Source organism: Xyrauchen texanus, chromosome 40, assembly GCF_025860055.1.
Source record: "Xyrauchen texanus isolate HMW12.3.18 chromosome 40, RBS_HiC_50CHRs, whole genome shotgun sequence".
Taxonomy (NCBI): Eukaryota; Metazoa; Chordata; class Actinopteri; order Cypriniformes; family Catostomidae; genus Xyrauchen; species Xyrauchen texanus.
This window is the reverse complement of record NC_068315.1, coordinates 28,312,985-28,337,973: the sequence shown is the minus strand read 5'-3', so window position 1 is coordinate 28,337,973 and position 24,989 is coordinate 28,312,985. Positions and strand designations below refer to the sequence as shown.

Genomic DNA, 24,989 nt, shown 5'->3' with positions numbered 1-24,989 from the left:
TCGCGAAGAGGATGAGCTATCGATTGCAGCATAGGAGAGTGGGCTCATCATGTCTGACGTGGAAGACTCGGTTGGTTCCTGGGGCCGGAGCGCTGCTCACGTCCACGCTCCACCCCCGTTCCTTTCTTTACGGAGGAGCACGAGGAGCTTACACGGACGTAGTGGGCACCTTTTACTGCCTGGACCTGATTCGCAAACTCCTCCACTCTCACTACCCTCGACGGTGGGGCAGCAAGTGGGTACTCAGTGATTCCTCAGGTGGATCAGGTGGTCACGGTGCATCCTGGCAGAGTTGTCCAAGGCTCCCATCCAGGGCCTGTAGGCTTATGTCATCGTTATTGGCTAGGGCCTATGTCGCTACTGGAGGCACTTAAAGAACTGCACATGGCTAGTCCTGACCTGGGACCAGTGACCGATCTCGGCATCTGAGCGACGAAGGGCAGGCGATGTCTACCCTGGTGGTCCAGGAACACCACCTTTGGCTCAACTGGTTGAGTCGAAAGAGGCTGACAAGATTCGATTCCTTGACGCCCCCATCTCCCAGGTTGATGGGGACGACACCGTTGGTCCCTGCAGTTTTCGACAGTAAGGAAGCAGACAGAGGCTATTCAACACATCCTGCCCCGGCATGGCTCAAGATCCCACACTCTGTCTGCTTGTCGCCAAGGGCATCCCCCTGCAGAGGTAACACCGGCTCCGCCACAGCCCGCCCCAGTGGGCCGGCCTCAGCATGCAGGCACCCGCACGGAGGCAGACACCACCCGTCTCACGGCCAGCCGCCAAGGACCCGAGAAAGGCTTCGAAGCACCCCTGGGACGGGCCACAAAACTGAACTACCCGCTGAAATGGACCTTGTCTCGGCTCCTCAGTGCGATACCGGAATGTGCATTCCAGCTAATTATATACCTGTATGTCTGGGGGAGTGGCATGCAAATTAAATTTTCATCTGCCTTTCTCAAAGATCAGAGATGTATGGGGCTCCCAGGAGTGACCCCTAGTGTCACTACATTGACACAACGCCATGTTCCATGTAACCATGACGTTTTTACTAGATGAAATTCCATTTTTGATATCAAGATTGTATATTTCAGCAAGTGATGATGTAATTTTCTGTATCAAAAATGAAAGATTTACCAGAGCCAATATAAAAATCACACTTTCACTAGTAATTAAATTACTGATATCAAAAATAAATGGCTCATGATTATATATCAAAAAAGCTTGTTATGTCTTTTTAAAACAGTTTCTAATGCGACTCGAGGTTCGAGGTTCAGAACTATACATTTTATTTAAATATATTTATATATTTCTTTAAATGTCTCTCTTTTTATCGCTGAGCCTTCGTATTTCCCTCTCTGCAAAGGATAGCCCATATGTGATTCTGCCTAAGAATATGGTTAAAAAGAGTTATCTTTGGAGGTAGCATGATTATGCACTATGATACCTTAAATAGGCACTTCACTAGGTTTTTAGTGTATATTTGTTGGAAGAGCCGAATGTCTTTTTTCTGTCATCGAGCTTAGTTGTCTGAAGCGTGTCTCATGACATTTAAATATGACAGCAGCAAAAATATGAATGATTTGAAGTCAGCGTTTGTCCCTCAAACAGCAGACAATCTGACACTTAGCAGACACAGAAAGAGGAGCAGAGGGAGGGGAGGAGCTCCACCTCTCTCATTCCTTATCTTCTTCTGCCCAGGGCCCAGCAACAAGCTTTTAAATATGACAAGCTCAGCACCCTGGGGTCATGAGGAACACTGCAATGTATTTTTACTTGTTAAGAAAATACATTTTTGCCTCTCCATTTAAGATTAAACACATAATTTTAAGAGAATGCCTTCACATGTATCATGTGACATTGCATAGTCTTGTCTAATATTATTTTGTACCCAACAATGTTGAATTTGAAACCAACACACTGGTTGATGGATTGCCAGCCTTTGAGTTGTACCAACGCTTTTGGTCTATTCAGGGCTTATTGGTACAGAGTGCATTTCACAGATTTTTCTTGAGTACTGAGACAAATCCAATGTTGGGCAAGGTACTACTGGATGAAACTGTAGTTTTCCAATCTACTTAAATAAAGTAAAACTACTGCCAAGCTACCATTTTAAATCATAGTTATCAGATGAAATATTTAATTCTAGAATTAAAGCAGTAGCCCATTTTTCTGGCACTAAAAAAAAGTTAACAAAGTTAAAAATTAAATATTCTAAATACATTTTATACAAAATAAATTGAACATAAATACACACACACATACACATGCACACACACATGTTGGTACAGCTATGAGTACTCTACATAGACATGATTTTTATACTGTAAAAAAAGTTATCGTAAACCACCCAAACCCAACCACACACACACACACACACACACACACACACACACACACAAATATCACCAGATTAAAATTATGCAAATAACAATAAAAAAAAAAAATAACAATAAAATATTTTTTGGTTTTGTTTGATTGACTGTGACAGAAAGTATCAACACAATTACTTTGAGAACAAAACAAAAAAACCTATGAAACTCACTAGAGTTTGTGGCCTTGTTGAACTCATAAAACAGGGACACAACAGAGAAACAATATAGAAGTTTTATTTTGTTAAATTAACATCTTTTTAGGTTACAGGACAATGTAGAAATGTTTCAAGATTCAAGATTATAGATTATACAAGTCAAGATTATACACACCCGGTCCCTTATCAGGCATATTAAGCCTCCAAGAGGGATAAAGGCAGACTGCGGATGGTGGCGCGAGAGAAAGATCGTTTACGGGCAGCTGACCGTCATGTGTGTGTTTGTATCTTTTGTTTAAGTTTATCATTAAAACTATTATTTATATCGTCAATCCAGTTCTCGCTTCCTCCTTTCCCTTATTCCCTTTACACTGGTGCCGAAACCCGGGAAGGTGGAGGGATATGCCATAGTAGAGTTCTCGCCACTACCACCCACACCAATGGAGCAGCCGACCGCGAGGGGAGAAGGGGCTCCAAACCGACCGCCTGGAGCAGTCAGGGCCACTGCCAGGGGCGGAGGAGTCCCCTACCAGCCGCTGAAACACGCCGGGGTCTGAGGCCACCGACCGTGAGCGGGGAGGGGCTCGCTGCCGACCACCTGGAGCAGGAGAACCGCTTCCAGGGGCGGGGAGACCCCTTCTGTTCCCCGGGAACAAGGACTGGAGGACTGCCTCCAATCTGCCCGGGGAGGCGTGGCTGTTGTCCGTTAGAGGGTGGAGGAGTGGCCGAGGACCAAGCTAAAGGCGTATCAGAGAACTGGCGCGTAAGGAAGGAATGTGACAGGGTGGAGGGCGGGGCCGGGTCGTGATTATACACACCCGGTCCCTTATTAGGCTAATTAAGCCTCCGAGAGGGATAAAGGCCGACTGCGGATGGTGGTGCGAGAGAGATATCGTTTACGGGCAGCTGACCGTCATGTGTGTGCTTGTGTCTTTGTTTAATTTTATGATTAAAACTATTATTTATATCGTAAAGCCGGTTCTCGCCTCCTCCTTTCCCTTGTTCCCTTTACAATGCTGTACACATTTATTTAGCTATTATTCTTCATTTTAATATACACTGTATAAATCTTTGCAAATTTAATAGAAAAAGAATGTTCAAATGCTACATTAAAAGCGGTTAATTGGTTAACTGGTAAACCTTACAATATGGTGACAAAGTATATTTAACAAGACACTAACGATAAACATTATTTTTACTATTTAACGCTAAAATATTATAAACAAAGTTTTTTTTTATTATTTAAATAACATTTTGGATTTGACATATAGTCAACAGAGGCATAGTGAATATTTTAATCTACAAGATTTATTAAGTCATACTCTGAGGTCACATGGTATTAGAGGTTCTGAGAGATAACGTCATATTTTTGATAAAAGGAAGAAAAGATCAATGGAAACTGTACCTTTGTGTTCAGAACATTATAGTCATCATCTCTGATTAAAGTGGAAATATTTTCGATACTAATTGCAGGTAAAATGGCAGGTAAAATTTGATATATGTTTGGTCCCATATGTCAAGAATCAGTGATTTGTGACATCTATCTGGTAACCCGCCCCGTGTTCACATTGAGGGATCCTGTGTTATTGGACAGGCTGGGTGCTTTGAGGGCCATTGTGTGCCATTATAGGTCACAATGGAACTTAACACTTGACAGAGCGGGAGCGTCTTGTCAGGAGCTGAACTTGATCCTGTTGGTTTGTTTCTATTGAGGAGCATTGGAGAGATGGATTTGACCTGGGGGAGGCAGTTTCTTAATATTTTATGCGTGGGAGTGAAAGGAAAATCATAAATTTCATTGCAAGAGCACAGGTTATCTTGAGATGTCTAGAATATCAATCAGTCATAGAGAGGTGTCTGAGTTGAAACTCAAATAAGTGAGAATGTTCTCATGTTTCTCATGCAGGAAACACTGTTGTTTTGGTTAGACAGATGTCAGGTCCTCTAATACTGGCCGTACAGATGGACTAAGTCGACATGGTTAATAATAATGCTCAGCGGATGCTCTGGGCATACTAGACCACAATACCCTGGGCTAGGGGAGGTCACGTTACTGAGGGGTTGGGAAACCCCAGAAGGATAATCCCTGGACCTGGTAAACCGGTCTTTAGAAATTCCCAGTCTATACCTGGCAAACTCAAGACTTGTAGTATTGTCTGTTGATTGGCTGTGCATGTGCTCAGGGCCACTCCCTTGGGATAAGCCTTCTACTGTAGGCCAGACTATTTCTCCCCTGTCAGTTGTCCTTATAGCCAGACCCTTCATTGTACAATGGACAGTTCACAGATTAAATAATCAATGACTCTTAATGGAGTGAAAAGGTTGTTCCGCTAGATTATTTCGCCAATCGTAAATATTTTCTTTCATTTGGATTGTTTATCCTAATGATTAATTAATTGATCAGGGGTATGTTATATTTGTAGTGGCCTAAAAAGTACACTCAACCTTGGACACTCAATGTTGTTTTCACACTTTTTTTTCAGGTGTCTGAGATCGGATTGAAGGATATTTTACCCATATGTGATCTAAATGATCTCAGACACGTTTCAAATAATAAAGACTCAAGGGTTTAACCATACTTCCTTTAATTGCAGCATTAATGTTAAGGAATTACAATGTATATTACTGTTGTATCCTATTAATGGATGTAGCCTGAGGCTGTCAGTACATAAAAAATCCATCTTATTATTGTTATTTATTGTTAATAATATTTCTAAAATGTATTATTGTTAACATGACTAATCTTTCCGAATAAATTTTTTTATTGATTCGTACAGATTACAAAGAAAAACAAAACATATCTAAACTGAAACAATATTTAACCCCCACATATTTATTACCCCCCCAAAACACAAAACAACTGCCCCATTTACCATCAAATGAATCCCTGGTCCCCAGCATTTTACATGACACTTCCTCGAAAGCTGCCTCCCAAAATGAGGGTGCGCCAGCCGACTTCCATCCCCTTAAATTAATCAGTGCCTATCAAAACACTGGTCAAAACCCAATTTTTTATGTGTTTATCCCCTATATTGATGACTGCCCCATCGCCTAAAATACAAAATATAGAGTCTGGGGTAAAATGGAATTTGAGTAACCAATACGTCACACATAAAACTCTGAACCTTCAAACTAAATTCTTGGATCTTAACACACCACCAAATAACATGAGTTGTGTCTCCATCTTCTGATTGGCATTGCCAGCAGGTGGGTGTGTCTTTAAGACCAAGCCTATACAATCTAGAGGTGGTCCAATAGAATCTATGTAAAATCTTAAATTGTATAAGGCGTACCCTTGCATATCTAGATACAGACGTTACGTTGTTTAGAATCCTAGCCCACACTCCCTTCTCCAATACCAAGTTTAAATATTTATCCCATAATCTCTTGATAGAAGTTAAATCTCCAATCCCCCAGACTATGAATTAGAAGGGAGTAATACACTGATGCCTCATGACCTTTTCCAAAAGCAGTAATCATCACTCCCAGAGTGTCTACCGCTTTAGGAGGGTGTATGCTTCTCCCCAACATAGAACAGAGCAGGTGGTGCAGCAGTAATTTACCTAAAAAACTGAGATCTAGGAATCCCAAAATGTTGAACCAAATTTTCATAGAATCTCAACACTCATATAGGTCACAGAGCATATTAACCTCCCTCACAATCCAGTCTGACCAACAGAAAGGGGTCTTATTAATACATAATTCAGCCATATGCTCGAGGCAACATTTTAATAAATGTCTGGACACTTTTGTCCATACCGAGTGCAAATGCGTGATTACAGGATGTAACCTAACTTCTTCAATTAGTTTGATAGAAAGGCTTTGCAATGGCGAAATAGGGGCAAGAACTTCCTGTTCACTACAAAATCAGGGAGGGTCTCTCTCAGGTGGAAGAGACTAGTGAGCAAATGTCTGAGACTGAATGCATAATAATAAAACAAAATCTTGGTTAGGCCTAGCCCACCTTTTGTCAGTCGTTCTATGTAACTTATTGTAATGTAATCTGGGATGCTTACTATTCCAAATGAAGGACTTTGCTATGCTATAAAATTGCTTGAAATAAAAGTGGTAGACATCTACATGTAGAGATTGTAGCATGAAGTTGAATTTTGGAATACAATTCATTTTTATTACATTAACCTTCACAATCATAGATTAATGTAATGAAGCCTACTTTCCCACATGGCTCTAAAACCTTTTTAATAAGGGGTCAATATTAACTCTAACTAAATCACACAAATTTGCTGGGAATAAAATGCCCAAATACTTAATACACTGTTTGGGCCACTGGAAGGCACATGGATGAAAAGCTGTTACTTAGCAGTACACTATCAGAGCCAAAGCTTCGGATTTAGACTGTATCCTTTTCCTGAGAAAAGGAATTAATGATTCTGTGGAGGCAAGGCACAGATCTCGTGGGGTCGGAGACAAATAATAAAATATTATCTGCATAAAGCAAAAGCTTATGCGCCATACCTCCCACCACCACCCATGGAAAATAATCGTCCTTTCTTATTGCGGCTGCTAATGGTTCCAAGGCAAGACGGAACAATAATGGGGAAAGAGGGCACCCTGCCAGTTGCCCCTATCCAGAGTCAGATGAAGATGTGGAACTATAGAGATCAAGATAGAATTCTTTAAAAGCATAATTAATATCAATGGCTGAGGTAAATGTTTCACCAACAGCAGATTTCACTGAGGGAATGGTAGAAAAAGACTCTCTCTACATTATATATCTAGCCAAAAGCTTCACTGCTTTGTCCCCCGACTCAAAATATGTCTTGCCCTGAATAGACAATACTCCACCTTCTGCAACAAGTTAGTATTATATCTGTATTTCAATCGGGTCAATTGAGGCAATCAAATGACATTCGGCATTTCAGCTCTGCCTCAACACTTTTAATATTCCCTTCCAACTCCATGAGTTCTCGTGCTTTGGATTTTTTGATGAATGAGGAATACTGTATGATCCGACCCCTAAGAACTGCCTTAAGTGCCTCCCAAGCCATGCCCACAGAGGATTCTGAGGACCAGTTGGTCTCCATATAAACATTGATTTCAGCCTTTAACATTTGTTGAAATTCAGGATTTTGCAAAAGTGATATGTTATTTGCTGGTTACGGTTCTCCAAGTCCTCCAAATTCTCCCAGAAGCGCTCCAAATCCACCTTGGTCGCTAGCGGATTAGCAGCTAATTCCCTGTCCGATGACTCCAGATAATCGATCCGTTTCTTGACATCCCCCACTCTTGTAACCACCTTATTTAATTCCGTCTCCATGGCAGTGATCGATCTACGTATTACAGGAAAATCCTCCAAGTCAGCAACAACCATCGTCAGCATTGCCGACACTTTCAACAATTCTTGCCGAATTTCCCTCACTTCTCTGGCCAAATCAGCTCCCGAGCTTGCAGCCTGCTGCTCTGGGGCATCAGCTTGAGCACTTAAATGTCTTAGAAAGTCTCCAGAGCCTGAGAATTTTGAATTCTTTGACATATTGTCATAAGGATCAAGGTGTATCGAATCTCACCAGTTTATGACATAAAAAGTATTAAAACTAGCAAAGTGAGCAGAGCTCGCCGTTCACATGTCCGAACCTTGCATGGTGTCATGTGACTCAATATGAATAGTCTAACATTATCCAATTTACTTAATTTTATTAGGTAATGTGTAAAGCTATTTGCAATCTAACATTAAATACAGCCATATAATCATCAATATTATATTATAAAAAGTGGGCTGGGTTCCACAAAAACAGATATTTTTTGGTGCACTTTACCTGTTATAGTGGTGGTGGCGTGCTGGCTAAAGCACAGGGCTGTTAATCAGAAGGTTGCAGGTTCTAACCCCATGGCCACCACCATTGTGTCCTTGAGCAAGGCACTTAACTCCAGGTTGTTCCGGGGGGATTGTCCCTGTAATAATTTCACTGTAAGTCGCTTTGGATAAAAGCATCTGCCAAATGCATAAATGTAAATGTAATGTAACGTAAATGTTATAGGATCTCAGTCCATTTTACATTCACACTGTGTGAATGATTCCTCCCTACCCGTTTCCTCATCTACATGCTACCTCACCACATACTGTATCTCAATTGTTCCCTATTTCTACTTTCTCATTTCTGCACACCCCACTTTTCATCCTTCCTTTTTAACCACAGTCAGTATCCTATCTTTTTCTACTTCCTCTGCCATTTCCTTCAGATACTTCTTCAATGCTGATCTAAAAAATACCATTGTTTTTCAACAGATGCTGCATTGATGCTCCAATAAACCCTCAACACCCAACCTCCACAGGGTAAAATGCTGTATTTAGAGGCAAAATTCAACATTCAATCATGGTAAATTAGTCATAATACTGTAACAAAAACAACAAATGTGGTCACATTTGATGTTTCATTTGCTAAAAGCCTTGTGTTACTCCCATTCATTGAATAAAATTGGAATATACAGTATTCCAGTCATAATTTCTTTACTTTAGTGTGGCTTTCCAAGGTGTCCAGTTAAACCCTTAACTGTACCACTGTACTGTAGCAGGCTAGTAGCTAGCACATATTGTGCAGTAGTGTTGCATTTTCTGTGCAAACTCTAAAGGCCACCCCCCCACAACATTCCAGCTGGCCTGTTTTTGGTGACCTCAGCTGAACTGTGCCATCTCTGCCACCAGCCGCACCGAAGCCTCCCAGACGCATCTCCTAGACATCTGCGGCTGCTGCAACGCCTAGACCACAGCTCTTAGCTGATCTGAGCTCATTTCTTCTTTTTTTGTGGTACATGGTGACATTTACAGTGGAAAAAGCCCACACCCCCTCCCCAGTGTCGTCTCGTCCTCTGGAATGTGTCTTTTGCTGGTTGTAGATGAGTGTCAGAAAACAGCTTCATGGTGCTTTTTACTCATTTGAGTTCGGTTTTTCTGCTGTCCAGATGTGAATGTTTAAAACTTCGATCTGTCTGTCATTCTTGTTCTGCTTCTCTCTCTTATTTTCTTTGCTTTATTCATGTTCATCCAGTCCTTCAGTTTGTGTTGCTGCTGAATTTGATGCTGAAATGAAAATCATCACAATGTTTAGAAATGGGTTTGGAAATAATTGTATTTTTGTTTTCAAATGAATCTGAATATTTTTTTTCTTGGATGAAATTTCAAACTTGCCATTAAAATGTGCATAATTGTTCATTATTTATATATATATATATATATATATATATATATATATATATATATATATATATATTTTTTTTTTTATTAGATTTTGATTCATATTCACATCTGCACACATTCCTGTAAATTAGCATTTTGTGGGTTTTCTACTTTGTGGCATCATTAAGGCTAAATTATCTACTTGACCACTTCAGTAATCAAATATGTACTATTTTACTCCTGGTTTTCATTTTTATTGTCTAATCTCAGAAACAGTGGTCAGTTAATACACACTCGAAGACAAACATTTAAACAGTTGGTCAAGTCATTCGTGCAGAGATTCTAGCTCCTTCATGCACATTTCTGTCTGGCAACAATTACTCTAGTGATGAATTCAGAGCCTAAGCCAAAAACCAGACACATACATATGCAATTCCCACAAAAAAGGAAAGATTGCCTTCCGCTTATGTGATTATTTTTCTCACTTATGCAGGTGTCTGTTGCTTTCTTCAATGTAAAAAGTAAAAATTGTCACCTTAAGGAGCTATTTCTACTTGAGCTGACTCTTAAACATTAGTTTAATTGATTCAGTCATATTAAACACTTCTGATTTGAATACAAATTTAATTTAGATGTTACATGTATAAAATGTTTAGGTTACCTAACATGAGAGTTTCAAAACATTTGTAGAGTGATATCAAATCCCATCAGAGTATCATTAGTATTTTGAAAAGTGTCAAGCGGACTTAGACGCATAATGAAATTTGAAGGTAACCATAAGGGCCTACAATTAAGACATTTTCACTAGTTTCAGTGTAACATCTGACTGATCTTAGAAAAAGGCTTTAATTTGTTTTGTTTTTACAGAATTAGGATAATATAGAGATCAAAATTGCAATAAATTGTTTAATTGTGTTTGGAAAGCTTACATTTTATTCAAGAATACATATAGAATTTAAATAAGGTTGAGTTTTAACTTGTCGATCAAACTGCGATTGCAATATTCTTTTCTGCACATGCTGCTTTCTTTATCGCTATAATATTTTACTAGCTCAAAACTATACTTAACATAAAGTATCAGATTGACACCACATGACTTTTCCTAATCCTATAAGAACTGATTGTAAACTAATTGTATGCAATGTAAACAATTTGAACTTGATTTGAACTTGGGGTCTTTATGGTATTTCGATTATTTCATACACTGCAGCAATACACCACTGCCAGTTGCTCACTTTGATTTATTTTATTTAACTTTTCTACATTGTGTTTCTGGGGTCAAATTGACCCCAAACAGAAACCTTTCTAAAATGGATTATCATTCTAATTATTGTTACACGTACATCATAGCGGTTTCTTGGACCTCAAAAATAAAAACAGTATAGTCAATCTCAACAGAAAATTAGGGTTAAAATTTATATAAGATTTCCATAAATACCTACTCTCAATTAGCTTCTATTAGTTTCATTTCATGAAGGCCTCGGAATTTGTAATGATTCCTTGTAATTATCCTTCCACCTTCTTATTCTCATCTGTCATCATCTCACATTAATTTTTAACTGTTTAATCCGTTCTTAGTAACATTGTGACACAGAGCAGTGCTGAGTTATTCATGTACAGGGAGTGGCAAAAGGGTTGAAGGCAGCTCTTTGATGATTTGGGGTGATTATCTCATAAGAAATACTTAGTTAACGTGTGGCGGTATACCTGAAGAAAATCAGCTAATTTGCACAATTATTAACTGATCAATAATATGCATAATATGAAAACATCATGCACCGTTTCCTGCCAAAAAAACAAATGTATATGTCATGGGTGATCTTCAGGATGAAACCGCGAGGCACTATGGTGTTTAAACTGTCTACACATGAGGAATGAGTCCTGAGGGTGTACTACAGAAAGCAGTCGCCCAGAGCACAGTTTAACAATCTTAATCCTACAAGCACACCTACAGTACCTCTTCCTCTGAACCACAATCTCCCCGGGCCAAAACATGTGTGGAAGAAGTCAAATCCTGGTGTAAACATTGTTATTTTCAAGACCCAAGCAAGTAGACAGCCAATGAAAATTTTGCTTTTAAAGCAACCAGTGATTTATTAAAAACAAGTGGTTACAGCGGGGCACTTACAATGGAAGTGAATGGACCAGTCAGTACACTAAAATGCACGTAGTTTCAATAGTACAGCCACAAGACATACACATAACAGTATGTGTTAACATGAAATCGCTTACTAACCTTTTCTATGTAAAGTTATATCCAGTACCAGGATTACAGTGTTTCGTAGTCATGACAACGAAGTTGTAATATTGGATGTAATTTCATACAGATAAGGTAAGTGCGTAATTTTATCACACTTAAATCATGTTAAAATATAACAGTTTGATGTTTATCTCTTGTTGCCAGGGACGTAGATTCCAGGAGGGATGGAGGGGAGGTAACCCCCCAATAATAAAAACTAGCGATGTTCAAGCTAAATCTATGCCCTTGCTTGTTGCTATTGTTTTTATACTGTGTGTATTTTAGAGTTTATGGACTGGCCCCATTCACTTATATTGTTGGTGCCTTACTGCAACCACGTTTTTTGCTTTTTATTAAAGGAGGGTCAAGTTTAAGTTGTTTTTATTTATTTTACTTTTTTGTGGAAATTAACATTATGCAACGAATGCTGTTAACTGACCCTTGCGTTGAACTGGGAATATTCCGTTAACATTGATTTGATTGTTATTGTTATTGTTATTGTTTTAGAGCAGGGACATGAAATACAAAAATTGTCAAAATTCTCGATAATCATGTATAACACCTTTCATTTATAACAATAACTAACATTGTGACATTTTGCTAAAGTAGTGTTGATGCAGTCTCACAGTTTACTAACTTTAGAATTTTGTATCCTGTGCCATGTCCTGGATTCATCGCACCTTTATATTTATAGACACAAAAAGATGGTTTATAATTGGTGTACACTCTATAGAATCAACCAAGTCAACCATATAGGGTGATATAGGTTGTTGTCCCTTGTGATGTCACCATTAGGGAGATCTGTGTCTATTTTGGTCAAGTTGGACCCTGTTAACTGTATCTCAGTTACCCTTGTGTCTGTGCAACTTAGGTATTCTAGTGATTTACCTCAAATCTGTTTTTTTTAAGCTTTGATAATTTACATTTGAATCAGTTCAACTAAAATTAAGTAAAACAAAATCTGAGTTAAGTCTTCTTGCATGAAGTTACTTTAACATAAATAGTCAAGTTCATTCTATATGAACATTCTCTCTTTTGCTCACCCTCATGCCATCCCAGATGTGTGTGAGACGTTCCTCTGAAGAACACAATTAAGATTTTTAGACAATATCTCAGCTCTGTAGGTCCATACAATGCAAGTGAATGGGTGCCAACATTTTGAAACTTCAAAATCCACATAATGGCAAAATAAAAGTACTCTAGACAACTCTGATTGTTTAATCCATATCTTCTGAAGTGATATGATAGGTGTGGGTGAGAAACAGATCAATATTTAAGTCCTTTTTCCTTCACTTTCACTTTCTCCTTCTTCTGTTTTTGGTGATTCATATTCTACCTGCATATCGCCCCCTACGGGGCAGGGAGGATAATTTATAAAAATAAAAAAATCTTAAATATTGATCTGTTTCTCACCCTCACCTGTCACATATTATATTGTGTTTAAACACATGGATTTAACCACTGGAGTCATATGGATTACTTTTAAGCTCCCTTTATGTGAATTTTGAATCTTAAAAATGTTGGCACCCATTCACTTGCATTGTATGGACCTAAATATCTGAAATATTCTTCTAAAACCTTTGTTTGTGTTCTGCAAAAGAAAGAAAGACATACACATCTGGGATGACATGAGGGTAAGTAAATGATGAATCCATTACTCAATTAAATTGAGATAACTAGTTTATTCAGCTTATTAGGTTATATACAGTAAGTATATATAAATATAGCCAGGGTGCCAGAGGCATAAGATGAAAATTATTTGATTAAAATGGAATGCTGACACTCTGAACAGGACAGCACTGTCCAAGATGCACACACACACACCCACTTACCTATGAACATTCTCAATCTTTTCTCATGTCTCACACACGCACATTCACAAAGCCGTACGTTTGCAGGGCAATAGACTCCAGCCAGTCTGGGCCACGTTCTGGTGTATTGTTATTAACGTTCTGTCTCGTGTATATTAAGGCACGGTGAGGACACATCCCTGCTCTATGACTCCAGGGCTCCACTTTGTTCTTCACCATAACGCAGGCATAATTACAACCTTAAAGAGCGTCTACATTTCCTTCTCACCCTCTTCACTCTAACACACACCTCAGACCATAACAACAGCTATTCACAAGGATCTGCTATGGCACCGGGGAACTGCACCAACTTTGCTCTCAAGCTCACGATTTTGATCAAATACTGTCAGTTCAACAGGACATCTCTTAAGTTTTAATAGAGCAGATATTTCCATACAGTAGCCCCAAAAATTATTTGGACAGTTAAGCCATACTTAAAATGCATGACTGCCATTGCATCCAATAACAAATACCAAACTGAATGGCATTTAATTTGGAGAAAGATAGCACAAGCACACTTTTTAAGCATTTTAAAAAGGCTTGTTAGCTTTTAAATGATTAAACAACAGACATAGTTCAAAATTAAGAGGAGGTATGGACAGGACAGTAACTGTTACAGTAATGTGATGAACTACCTGTGGCTACTCTGCAGTGACACCTGAGTGAACTTGAAGGATACTGACTTCATACGTTCACTAAATGTCACCTTGAGATGGTTTAATTGCAACAATAGCTTGTTTTGTTTGATTATTGTATCTAATGCAGACAAAATGAATTTATTTGACATGGCCTATACGTATATGCCTCATATTTTGGGGCCACTATATGTTCCTACATTAATTAGTATCCTACCCTTCATTACTATGCTATTTTCAATAAAGGACGTATAGGGCATATTATTTGCCAAAGAACTAATTGCTGTACTTGCAAAACAGAAATAAATAAATTTAAAAATATACTTCTCACAGTGAAATTTTCATGTTGCCGCCATCATTTCAGAGAATGTGGTTTATCCATGGCAATAATTTGTGGCTGTGTTTTGGTCTATTGGACTTGGAGACCATGAGCTGCAGTGGCTTGCACCTCAGCCCACTGTGGTCCCCTACGGGCTCAGAAAACTCACTTGCAATGCGAAACACGACCAAAATGAACAAGTGGCACACCAAAACCACACAACACTTATGGAAGCAGCATATGGAACGTGCTGCACTCTAATGATTGTGAGACTGATAACTTGAGCTTATAAAGAGGTAGGGATCAGTATGCAGTGAATTAGATTTGATGGCTGGGATTTTAGGGTGTGATTGAAAGCCACCTAATGCAGGTTATTCTGGGAGGTCGAAACTTCCTGGCCAAAACAGTGTAAACTCTATGAATGTTTTGAGGTCACTGTCTTTGTGGGCTCTTCAGACAAGAGCAACAATAAATATTATAGAATTATTTTGCCTTTTTATTTCTTTCTATTTATTTAGACCTACTCTGTCTCCAATCTTTGGAGATATTTGTTGTTTGGATTCAGAAAAATATAGGCCATACATGAATGAATGTAATTATTTGCAAATGCACACTGTGTCCTTAAATAAATTATGGTTTATATACAGCTGTGGGTATATCAATTCGCGAATGTAATCTAAATGTTAGTCATAGTACTCATCAGTATATGCAGTACATATGTATTCTCTATATATATGTTTATTTATTTATTTTTGTTTTTTATTTATTTATTAATTTTCTTTTCTTTTTTTTTTCTTCTTTTGTGCGATGCACATCTGATTCTCCCTATTATATGTACCTGGATAAGAAATGCGCAATTTAAATTAAATAAAAAATATTTTGAAAACCAATATTAGTATATACATTATATAGGCCTAATATAATATATACTCAATACTTAACATGACATGGGGCTAATAAAACGCATTAATGATCGAGACTTGCACATTGTTGCCAGTGCGACATTGCGGTAAACTATTTGCTGTCATGTATTTAAAGGCTTGTTAAGATCAAACTGCATGTGCGTTAAACTAATTAGGCTGTATCACAAAATTATACTGACCATTATAATCGATCACACATAGGCCTACATACAGGAATGTATTTATAAGGTTTTGAATCTCCATTCCGGGAAAATGTCGCACTGCTCGCAAACCAACCAACCGATACACAGTCCGAATGAAGAGACATAATCACAGATTAAAATAATAATAATAATAATGAATAAAATGATGCGATCAGAGAATGTAGTTTTGGCAGAGTTAATCGTAGAATTTTTTTTTTTTTTTTTTGCGTTAAAATAGGCTACATAAGTTTTGCTGTTTCATGGGTCGTTTGTGCTTCATAATCGTTATAATGTTGCTGAAAAGCCTGAAATAGTCTATCATATATTTTCCTGTACAACAACGGTGGAAATGTTTAATAGCTATTTTTTTTTTTTTCTATAGACAAGACGTTTTTAAAGGATGTAGCCAACCTATACAGAAACTGGCTTTCAAAAATAAACACATCCTAAAATTATATTACTAGAGTAAAATACCCCGTTATCTCATATGCATCATCATCCACCGATTGCATAGCTGTAGCCTATACTGCAAAATTTCTAAATTCCGAATAGGCTATATTAAAGGTAGCCTATATACAGCTGTAATTCACACTACGTTTTAGCCCACATCAATATTTTACAGCTCTGTTTTGCTTTCGCACAAAGTGATTTCTGTAAAGCTGTTGTTTTGCATTTGTTTATGATGAGACATGATCAGTATCAGTGCTCAGCAGCATTCATTGACAAATGTTCATCAACCTAATTTAGCTCTCTCTGGTGTCGCGTGACACACCAATCAGCGCGCGCGCTCGCGGAGCGTGAGTCAGAGAAACACACAGCAGGACCGCGAACCTGAGGTGACCGCAGATAGGCATTGCGCGGATCGGTTTTGACAAAATTTAAGGAAGATACTCTCTTTTTTACCTACTAGATTCATTTCGGTGACTTTTGGAAGTACATTTTCATTCAGGAGTTCGTGGTTATTTTTTGGCTCCCCGCTCGTTTTGAGATGGATCCTGTTCTAGGTCTCTCTCGTGCACAGTGAACGTTCAATGCAGCTCTCAGACATCATCGGGCTTTATGGACTTGACTGTCAATGATGTCTATGGGTTTCATGTCTGATGCTCTGAATAGTTCCGATCCCTCCAAATCAGCATTTTTAGAGTTTGGCCACGGACTTCCAACCAACCAGCAGCATTTATCTGGATTCACACATAGTATTTACCCAGTACATGGATTGCACTCAAGCGGACACCACCAGCACGATGGTCCCTACTCTTCCACCGCGTCCCATTACAGCCGGCCGCTGGGATACGCCTACCCTGGCCCGGTGAGCGCTCCTGCCCCGAGTGCTTACATGCCCTATCAGCAAACCAACCACGGCAGTACTTTGGGGCACACCAGGGCTGAAGAAACGAGTAAGTATCTCATGAAACGCTAAAAAGTCACGATTTTACAGTGCGTCCCCTATATTTCCTGAAATAGCCTATATGGAATAATGTATACATGCGTCTTTTTTATTTATTATTTTTATGCTTTTTATTAGAACATTAGGATAACGACTTTTTTGTTAAAGCTTTTGTTAATGCATATTTTTGTTAATTATAAAATATTTAATAAAATATTTCAAAAGTAGCATTTTTGCATCCCTACAAGTCTGCGTAATTCAATGCACAGTGTGCTTTAAATAAATAGTCGAACACATTTCGTTTAAAGGGGCACGTTGGGTCTATTTAATTTTACAGACACGAGTTTCTTGTGTCAGTAGTCAAGGTAAATCAATTGCAAATGTTAAACATAAAAGTCTCTGAGTATTGCATAAAATACGTCCTGACCTTTCATTTATTATAATAAGAATAAAATAATTCCATAGTCATTCAGGTTTTTGTTTCTTAAGTCTTAAAAATGTGTCTTTAAGATTTAAACATAAACCTTTTCAGTCCTCCTCACGAAATGCTTCAATTTCACACGAGTTTTTGGAACTTTTGTTAGCCTATAACAATAAAAATAAAAACGAATAATGCGTCCTTCAAGTCGTTTTCAACAAAAGTATATATATATATATATATATATATATATATATATATATATATATATATATATATATATATATATATATATATATATATATATATATTATTATTATTATTATTATTAGTATTAGTATTAGTTACCTTTGGATAATAACATGTTTATCAACTGCTATAATGTAGGTCTAGGTCACACACACAAACACATATATATATATATGACCTAGACCTACATAATTAGAATTAAAATTATGTCTGATTTATTTCTTCCAACGATAACGTTGTTAATATCAGCATAGCTTTGTTAAATGCCATTGCTCAAGTTTAGTTTTTCTTACAAGCTATGCAGGCCTGTAGGCTAACTTCAGCCTTAACCTCACTTTAAAATGACGTTAATTATGGTTTACAGATCTTAAACATTGTGACCCCTAAAACAAGCAGACAGTTACAGTGATTCTGTTTAGTGCGCTATAATTTACGATTGTTCTCACGACTGAACGCTAATGGCCTATATGTTATGACGTCAGATGTTGCTATCATTTACTCTGCTATAATGATATCGTTTTATTTCGTCTGCATGCCTGAAGACCACGAAGAGCCAACGGTCATTGAGGATGGGGAAATTCGCCTTAATGGTAAGGGGAAGAAGATCCGCAAACCGCGAACCATTTACTCCAGTCTTCAGCTGCAGGCGCTGCACCAGAGGTTCCAGCAGACCCAGTATCTTGCGCTACCCGAGCGCGCCGATCTAGCCGCGAAACTGGGGTTGACGCAAACACAGGTAAACGTCCAAGCATTTTCATGTTAGTTTGTGACGATATATAACATTCTGTACAATGTCACATATTCTTGCTGATCCATATTTGGCCTAGTCGTTGAGATGGCATTCCGACCAAGCATTAAAATTGCTGAGAAGGGCAGATAGGCCTATATGGGTTAGTTTATTAGAGATACGCATTACAGTATGACCTCTTTCTTGATCAGCCAGGTATGACGCATCTTATTAACATGTAAGATGACATCATAACTATACATTGGGGGGAAATGCATATATATATGTATATATCTTTTTTTGTTTGTTTGTTTTTTCTCCACATTTTAGAATAACAGTAACGTCATCAAAACTATGGAATAAATGGAACTATGTGAATTATGTTGTGACTAAACAATATCCAAAATAAACCAAATTCTGTCTTATATTTGAGCATCTTCTAGAATTTGCAGACATGTACTCTTGACATTTTCTCAACCAGCTTCTTGAGGAATCACACTGGGATGCTTTTTAAACAGTATTGAAGGAGTTCCCATCTATGTTGGGCAATTATTGGCTGCTTTTCTATATTATTTGGTCCAAGTCATCAATTAAAAACCAAAAAAATTACTACATTTTAGTTTTACAATTAAATAAATTTATATGGTGGCACAATTATATTTTTGTGTATAAAATTAATTAAAATATTTTTAAGATCATGAGAAACTTTTCAGTCAAGTGTTTCAAAACGTCTGACCGGTAGTATACATATATCCTTTAATACCGTTAAAAAGCATATATATATATATATACATTTAAAAAAAAAGTATTTTTGAGGGTTAGACCATAAGATTGTGATCTTCAGAAAACATTATTAATTTCGAAAAGGAAATGCGCATTTTAGCGGCACATTTTTTTTAGGCTTTGTGTTAATTAATTAATCTAACAGAAAGTAATTATGCTGAGGTGGGGCTCCAATTCAGTGTCATAAGATCGAGAGAACATTCAAACGAGGCCCTGATGAGTCAGTCATTACTGGTTTCTGGGCATGTACTGTACTGTATGTACTTTGTGTCCTTCATGTATAGGTACGCAAGAATGCTGATTCGTTTCTCTGTTGTTAAAGTTAAGGCAGGATGTTGTTTAATCCAACCTTTACTTTAATTTTTAGTTTGCACATTGAGTTTGCACAACGTTTGTGTTTTTTAGTCTTTAGTGTGAGTTTGAGAGCACATTTCCCCAGTGCTTAAGCAGTCATCCAAAGGATTTTTTTCTTCTTCTTTGGTTAAGCCATAAGCTTAATAATATCTGCAGCAATGGATTTAACACAATATGGTTGTTTCAGGACCAGTGTATAAGAAAAATGTGTGTGTGTGTGTGTGTGTGTGTATATATATATATATATATATATATATATACACACACACACACACACATGGCATTCCCCAAAACTAACATAATAGAAATTCCTCTAAATCTCAACACAACAAAATAAGTCTCTCCCTTTATATTAATCTTGCACATAGACACATATAATAACATTTAATGTTCACATTTACTCTCAAGTCCTACACAAAGCATGCTGGGAACTCAGTTTCAGTTAATCAAACAAAAAATATTAATGTTGTCCCAGTGGAAATTTATTAATTAAAGCTGACAAGACAACTTTTAAACTGAATCATCTCATTGAATTTAAGTTCCGTTGGTTACATGATTCTATTTATTTATTTACTTATTTTTTGAGTGATATGAACGTGGGAAGATTGAGTAAAAATGAAACATTAGTTAAAATTAGTGAAGAACTAGTGAAAATTGTGCTCCCTTTACACACTTTTCCCCTTCCTCTTGATCTTTGTCTTGCACGCTTTCCATCCTGTGACAGGTTGCTCCTCATTTTGGGCATGGAGAATGAGTTCAGTCTGTCCCACAATTATGAGGGGTTAATTGACTGATTAAGCCTCAGTCTTTAAAATTGTCAATGTCATCTGTTAAAGAATCCCTCACACTGGAGATTTAGCCGACTATTTGAAAATAAACATTTATTTGAGCGAAAAGTCTCATTATATAGGTGGCTCTGTGTCAAAAGTTTCAATCTTATGCAGCCATTTTCCATTTAAACCATTAAAATAATTGAAGGCACGTAAGCAAGTGCCACACAGAGTGTGTTCTGGATCTTCCATGTCCCTCTTCACACATATAACATCTGGCCTGGAATCCATCACCTCACCATAAAAGCTGTTTTGCAAACCAATCTTTGAAAATAAAAAGAAATGTGTTTATTAAATCTGTTGACAGCCAAACTAATAACATTGTTTCAAAACCATTGCATAGATTTTGATTGTCTGAGGTTATGGAAACTATGTTAGGTGGGCTCTCTGAGTCAGACAAGAAGTGTGCGAGGGGATCTGTGAATGGTTTTTTTTTCATGCCGTGGTTCAGCCAAATCCTTCTGAAGACAAAATTTAAGGCTTCACTCTTAAAGGTGTCGATTCTAAATTGAATACAGAGGTCAGACCCACATTGCTAGCACATGTGCAAGCAAACCATAAACTCCAACATCATTTAAGACACGTCTCAACATTTGTATGTATTTGCAATGAAAGAAAGACATTTAAAGTTCTGGCCAAATCATAAACAAGCTTTAAACATTAAATGGTGGGTGGCTATATTAAGAATAAGTTGCAACTCCATGCTAAATGTATTCCAACATTGTTCTTTTATCAGAATAAGCGGGAAAACAATATCACTTTTACAGTGTTTTCTTCCAAACTAGCTCTCTGGGAGTCATTTCAGTTAAATTATTTTTACACTGTGATTGTTGTTGTCAGACACATGCATCACTGCCCTCATCAATATGGCATGGCGGAACAATTGCACAGCATGCATGTAATGTCACTGAGTCCATCTCAAGCAAGGATTGTTGGAGCTGTCTAGCAAGTTCTTCAGAGTGTCAGTAATGTTATTATGAACACAGAACGCATCTGTAAAATGGACCACTGTCACCTGATAGCCTCTATACTCAAACCATTTTCTTTCCTGAAGTTCTATTCTTTGTCCTTGACATTTTGTTACAGCTGTATAACACTTTAGGGTCTAGTTGTTTATAAGCACACTTTAGAAATAAACATGATCTTTTATATCATCAAAGTTTTTTAACACACATTTTCTACTCTCTTTATTGAAGGTTAAAATATGGTTTCAAAACAAGCGCTCGAAATATAAGAAGATATTGAAACATGGGTCCAGTGGACATGAAGGGGAGATGTTTCACACCACTTCCTCATCCTCTCCTTGCTCTCCGGGTCTGTCGCAGCTCTGGGAGGTCTCCATGGCCAACAAAGTGCCATCCATGCACCCTGGCAGTTATATGAACAATTATGGACACTGGTATCAACCACACCATCATGATCCTGTGCCCAGACCTCAGATGATGTGATTCAAATTCGAAAAAAGGAGCCAGAGACTCCATTCAGTCTTGACACCTGCTCATCTGTAGAGCTACACCTGTGAAGGACTTTTCCTTTACGATGTACATTGGTTTTTATTACTTTGTGTGTTTGGAAGGACTGGGTTTTACTCTTTATGCAAGCAGGTGACCGTGACTCCCATATTGCACAATAGTAGAGTTCTAACTTGGTCAGATTTTCTAATGTTTGCTTTAATAAAGGATGTATGGAAAGTCTTCTTTATTGTGAAATATTTACTAAATAAGAATGCTAATAGGCCTAATAATAATAATAATAATAATAATAATAATAATAATAATAATAATTGTTGTTATTAGGTTATAACATATTGTTATAAGGACAAAACAAATAAAATAGTCTTTTTGCAGTGCAAATTGCTCAAAAATGGCATGCAGCTATGGTCGAAATGAATGAAACTGAGATGTTTTATTTACAGCAGTATATTTAGTTAACGCAATGACGTCACACATTCAGAAATGTGCAAAAGTTTGAGCAACTTTTGGACTTTCCTTGTAGTTCGCGCGGGCCAATTGGTGGTTGAAATTTATGAATAATTAAGACAATGACTGTAATTTGAGCTATTTTTTTTATTGGGTTCTGAACAGGATTTTCTTTGAAATATCATGTCACCTGAAACATATGTTCTATTTTCAGAAGAAACTATTTTATTATTAATATAAAAAGGTGTCTTGCAATTATTGGAAACAATATATAATAATAATAATCATCGTCATCATCATCATCATCATCATCATAACTATTAGTATTATACATTTTTGTACTTTTGTTTTCTGATTGTATTTCCTTCAATATCATTAAATCAACCAAATCATGTTTTCAGTACGTGAAGAAGATAAAGAGTGCACAATATTTCAGGTGCAGATTTACCCCATTAGTTGGATATGACTTTTCATTTGATTAAGGGGCTGCCCTTATTATAATGGGTGTGGCAATAAAACAATAGATTAAATCAATTATTTGATTAACAAAATATTGGGGAAAAATCGAAGACTTTTATTGCTAAATGAAATTTAGAGGACACTGGCTGCTGGATGGATTAACTAGCAGAATGATAAAGAATTAATTTATATTAAAATATCTTCTTTAATCATACAGTCTCAAAGCAATATTTTTTCTACATTAGTTAAATCTCAAAAACCCCAGAACATCTGCTTTCCCCACCGCTTTGGTTGAAAGCCCCCCACCTGCGCCGTTAAATAGGCCTATCGGTTTTCCGTTACTGTTTTTTTTTTTTTTTTTTTTTTTTGATTTTTTCGTCTTAATCGATTGGGTAAATCTCGGAATGATAAAGCACGACTGCATTCACTCAAGAAATGCAACCTTATAAATATCAATTTTACTGATTTGTACATTTCAGTGCTTTAACGTTTTTTTTTTAAACCGTGAACAATATATTTTTAACAGTTTTATTTAAATCATCCCACTTTAGGCTTATAAAATGACGAACGCAATTGATAATTGCCATCTCATCCCCATTTGCGCATGTTTATTAGAAGGCGTATTTTAATAAATGGTTGCTTATGAAAACGCAACCTTATACGAATAGCCTACTACATTTAGGCCTAGTAAGGCATTTTTAAAGGCAACTCACACGCCATCTAAAAAAACTACACCGATTAAAAAAAGAAACATTACAAGAAACCTGTCAACATTTATAGACGCTTCAGAAGCAACTTATTAAAGATCACTTATTATCCTACTTGAAATGAATGAACCGTCATAAAATAAAGGGTGAGGCTTTTGCTATGATCCACCGTAATAAGATGCCACCTGGAGGGTTGCGAGGTCCTCTTGACCTGACTTTGACCCGGTTCACTCAACTGAGTCTTGTCTAAATAGCCTTGTCTAAACTGAGGTATTACAAAGCATCTCTGTCATTAAGAGCCCTTCAGAGCCAACACAATTCAGCATGGTGTGGGGCTCTTAGAGCATGAGAGAAATCTGTTTTCATCAATCATATTGTCATAATGTAATGTAAATTATTGAGTGAGTATTTTATTATGAACATAAAGTGTACATGCAAGAAAAAATCATATATCCTTATGCAAATAATAGATTTCCTTAGTCAAACAGTAATTAAAAAATATCTTCTAAAAGCTTTTATTGCACTAAATCTGAATATCAAGCATAATAATTCAAATTTATGAGCCTCTGCAACATCTGTTGGCGATTGACAGCAATACAATCCCACAACAGTTTCTCCTCCTATTAATTTAGACTTTAAACCCAGCTCATGTCAGCAACACAAGAAGAAACCAGGGCATAAAGTCACTTACCTTGAATGATTCGCTCGATTGGTAATGCTCAAAGCCACCAGACAAACCGCACAGAATAACCCATCACACTTCTGTAAATGCAAACCATCTCCCTGTAGTTTATGTTCCAAATGTATGGTTTCATTTTAGCATCCTCATGCACCTCTTTATATACTCCCATCTCTGAGTTCGATTTGGGCAGTTTATGTTGCTCCCTTAAGATGAAAGTCATGGGAAGAGTAGACAAGTGTATTTGAATGAATTAAAGAGGCCTCACAAGGGAAATTGTGAGCAATTTTAAATCTCAAGATTAGAATAATCGGTGCTCATGTTGGACAAGCAGAGAAAAGGGGCTTTCAAATAGGGCAATTACATAGCAAGCTGATTTGGGAGAGCACTAAAGAGTGATGGGTCGATGGATGGGAGTATAAAGGGATAAGATGGTGGACGATGGCTGAAGATGAAAACGTTTTAATGGTTTTGGATGGCTGAGCACTATCTGATAGCATTAGAGGTGTTTAATGAGATTAATTGTGGTGTATGGCATACAGCGATGATGCCTCATAACTGTAAATTGGAATGGATTCAGGGGCCTGGAGGTGAGACTAGCATTGTGAAGGGCAAGGCCCGCTCATCGGGATGAAACTGGTTCCCAGAATCTTCCACCGTTTCTGGG

At 37.4% G+C, this 24,989-nt stretch overlaps 1 protein-coding gene across 1 annotated transcript; it reads left to right on the top strand.

Moving 5' to 3' along the window:
• The first annotated feature begins 16,611 nt into the window (after positions 1-16,611).
• On the top strand, positions 16,612-23,003 carry dlx4b (distal-less homeobox 4b). Its single transcript, XM_052112916.1, has 3 exons — positions 16,612-17,207; positions 18,407-18,600; positions 21,755-23,003. Exons 1-3 carry the CDS (start codon positions 16,886-16,888, stop codon positions 22,004-22,006), a joined length of 768 nt encoding a protein of 255 aa, XP_051968876.1. The 5' UTR covers positions 16,612-16,885; the 3' UTR covers positions 22,007-23,003.
• The last annotated feature ends 1,986 nt before the right edge of the window (positions 23,004-24,989 follow it).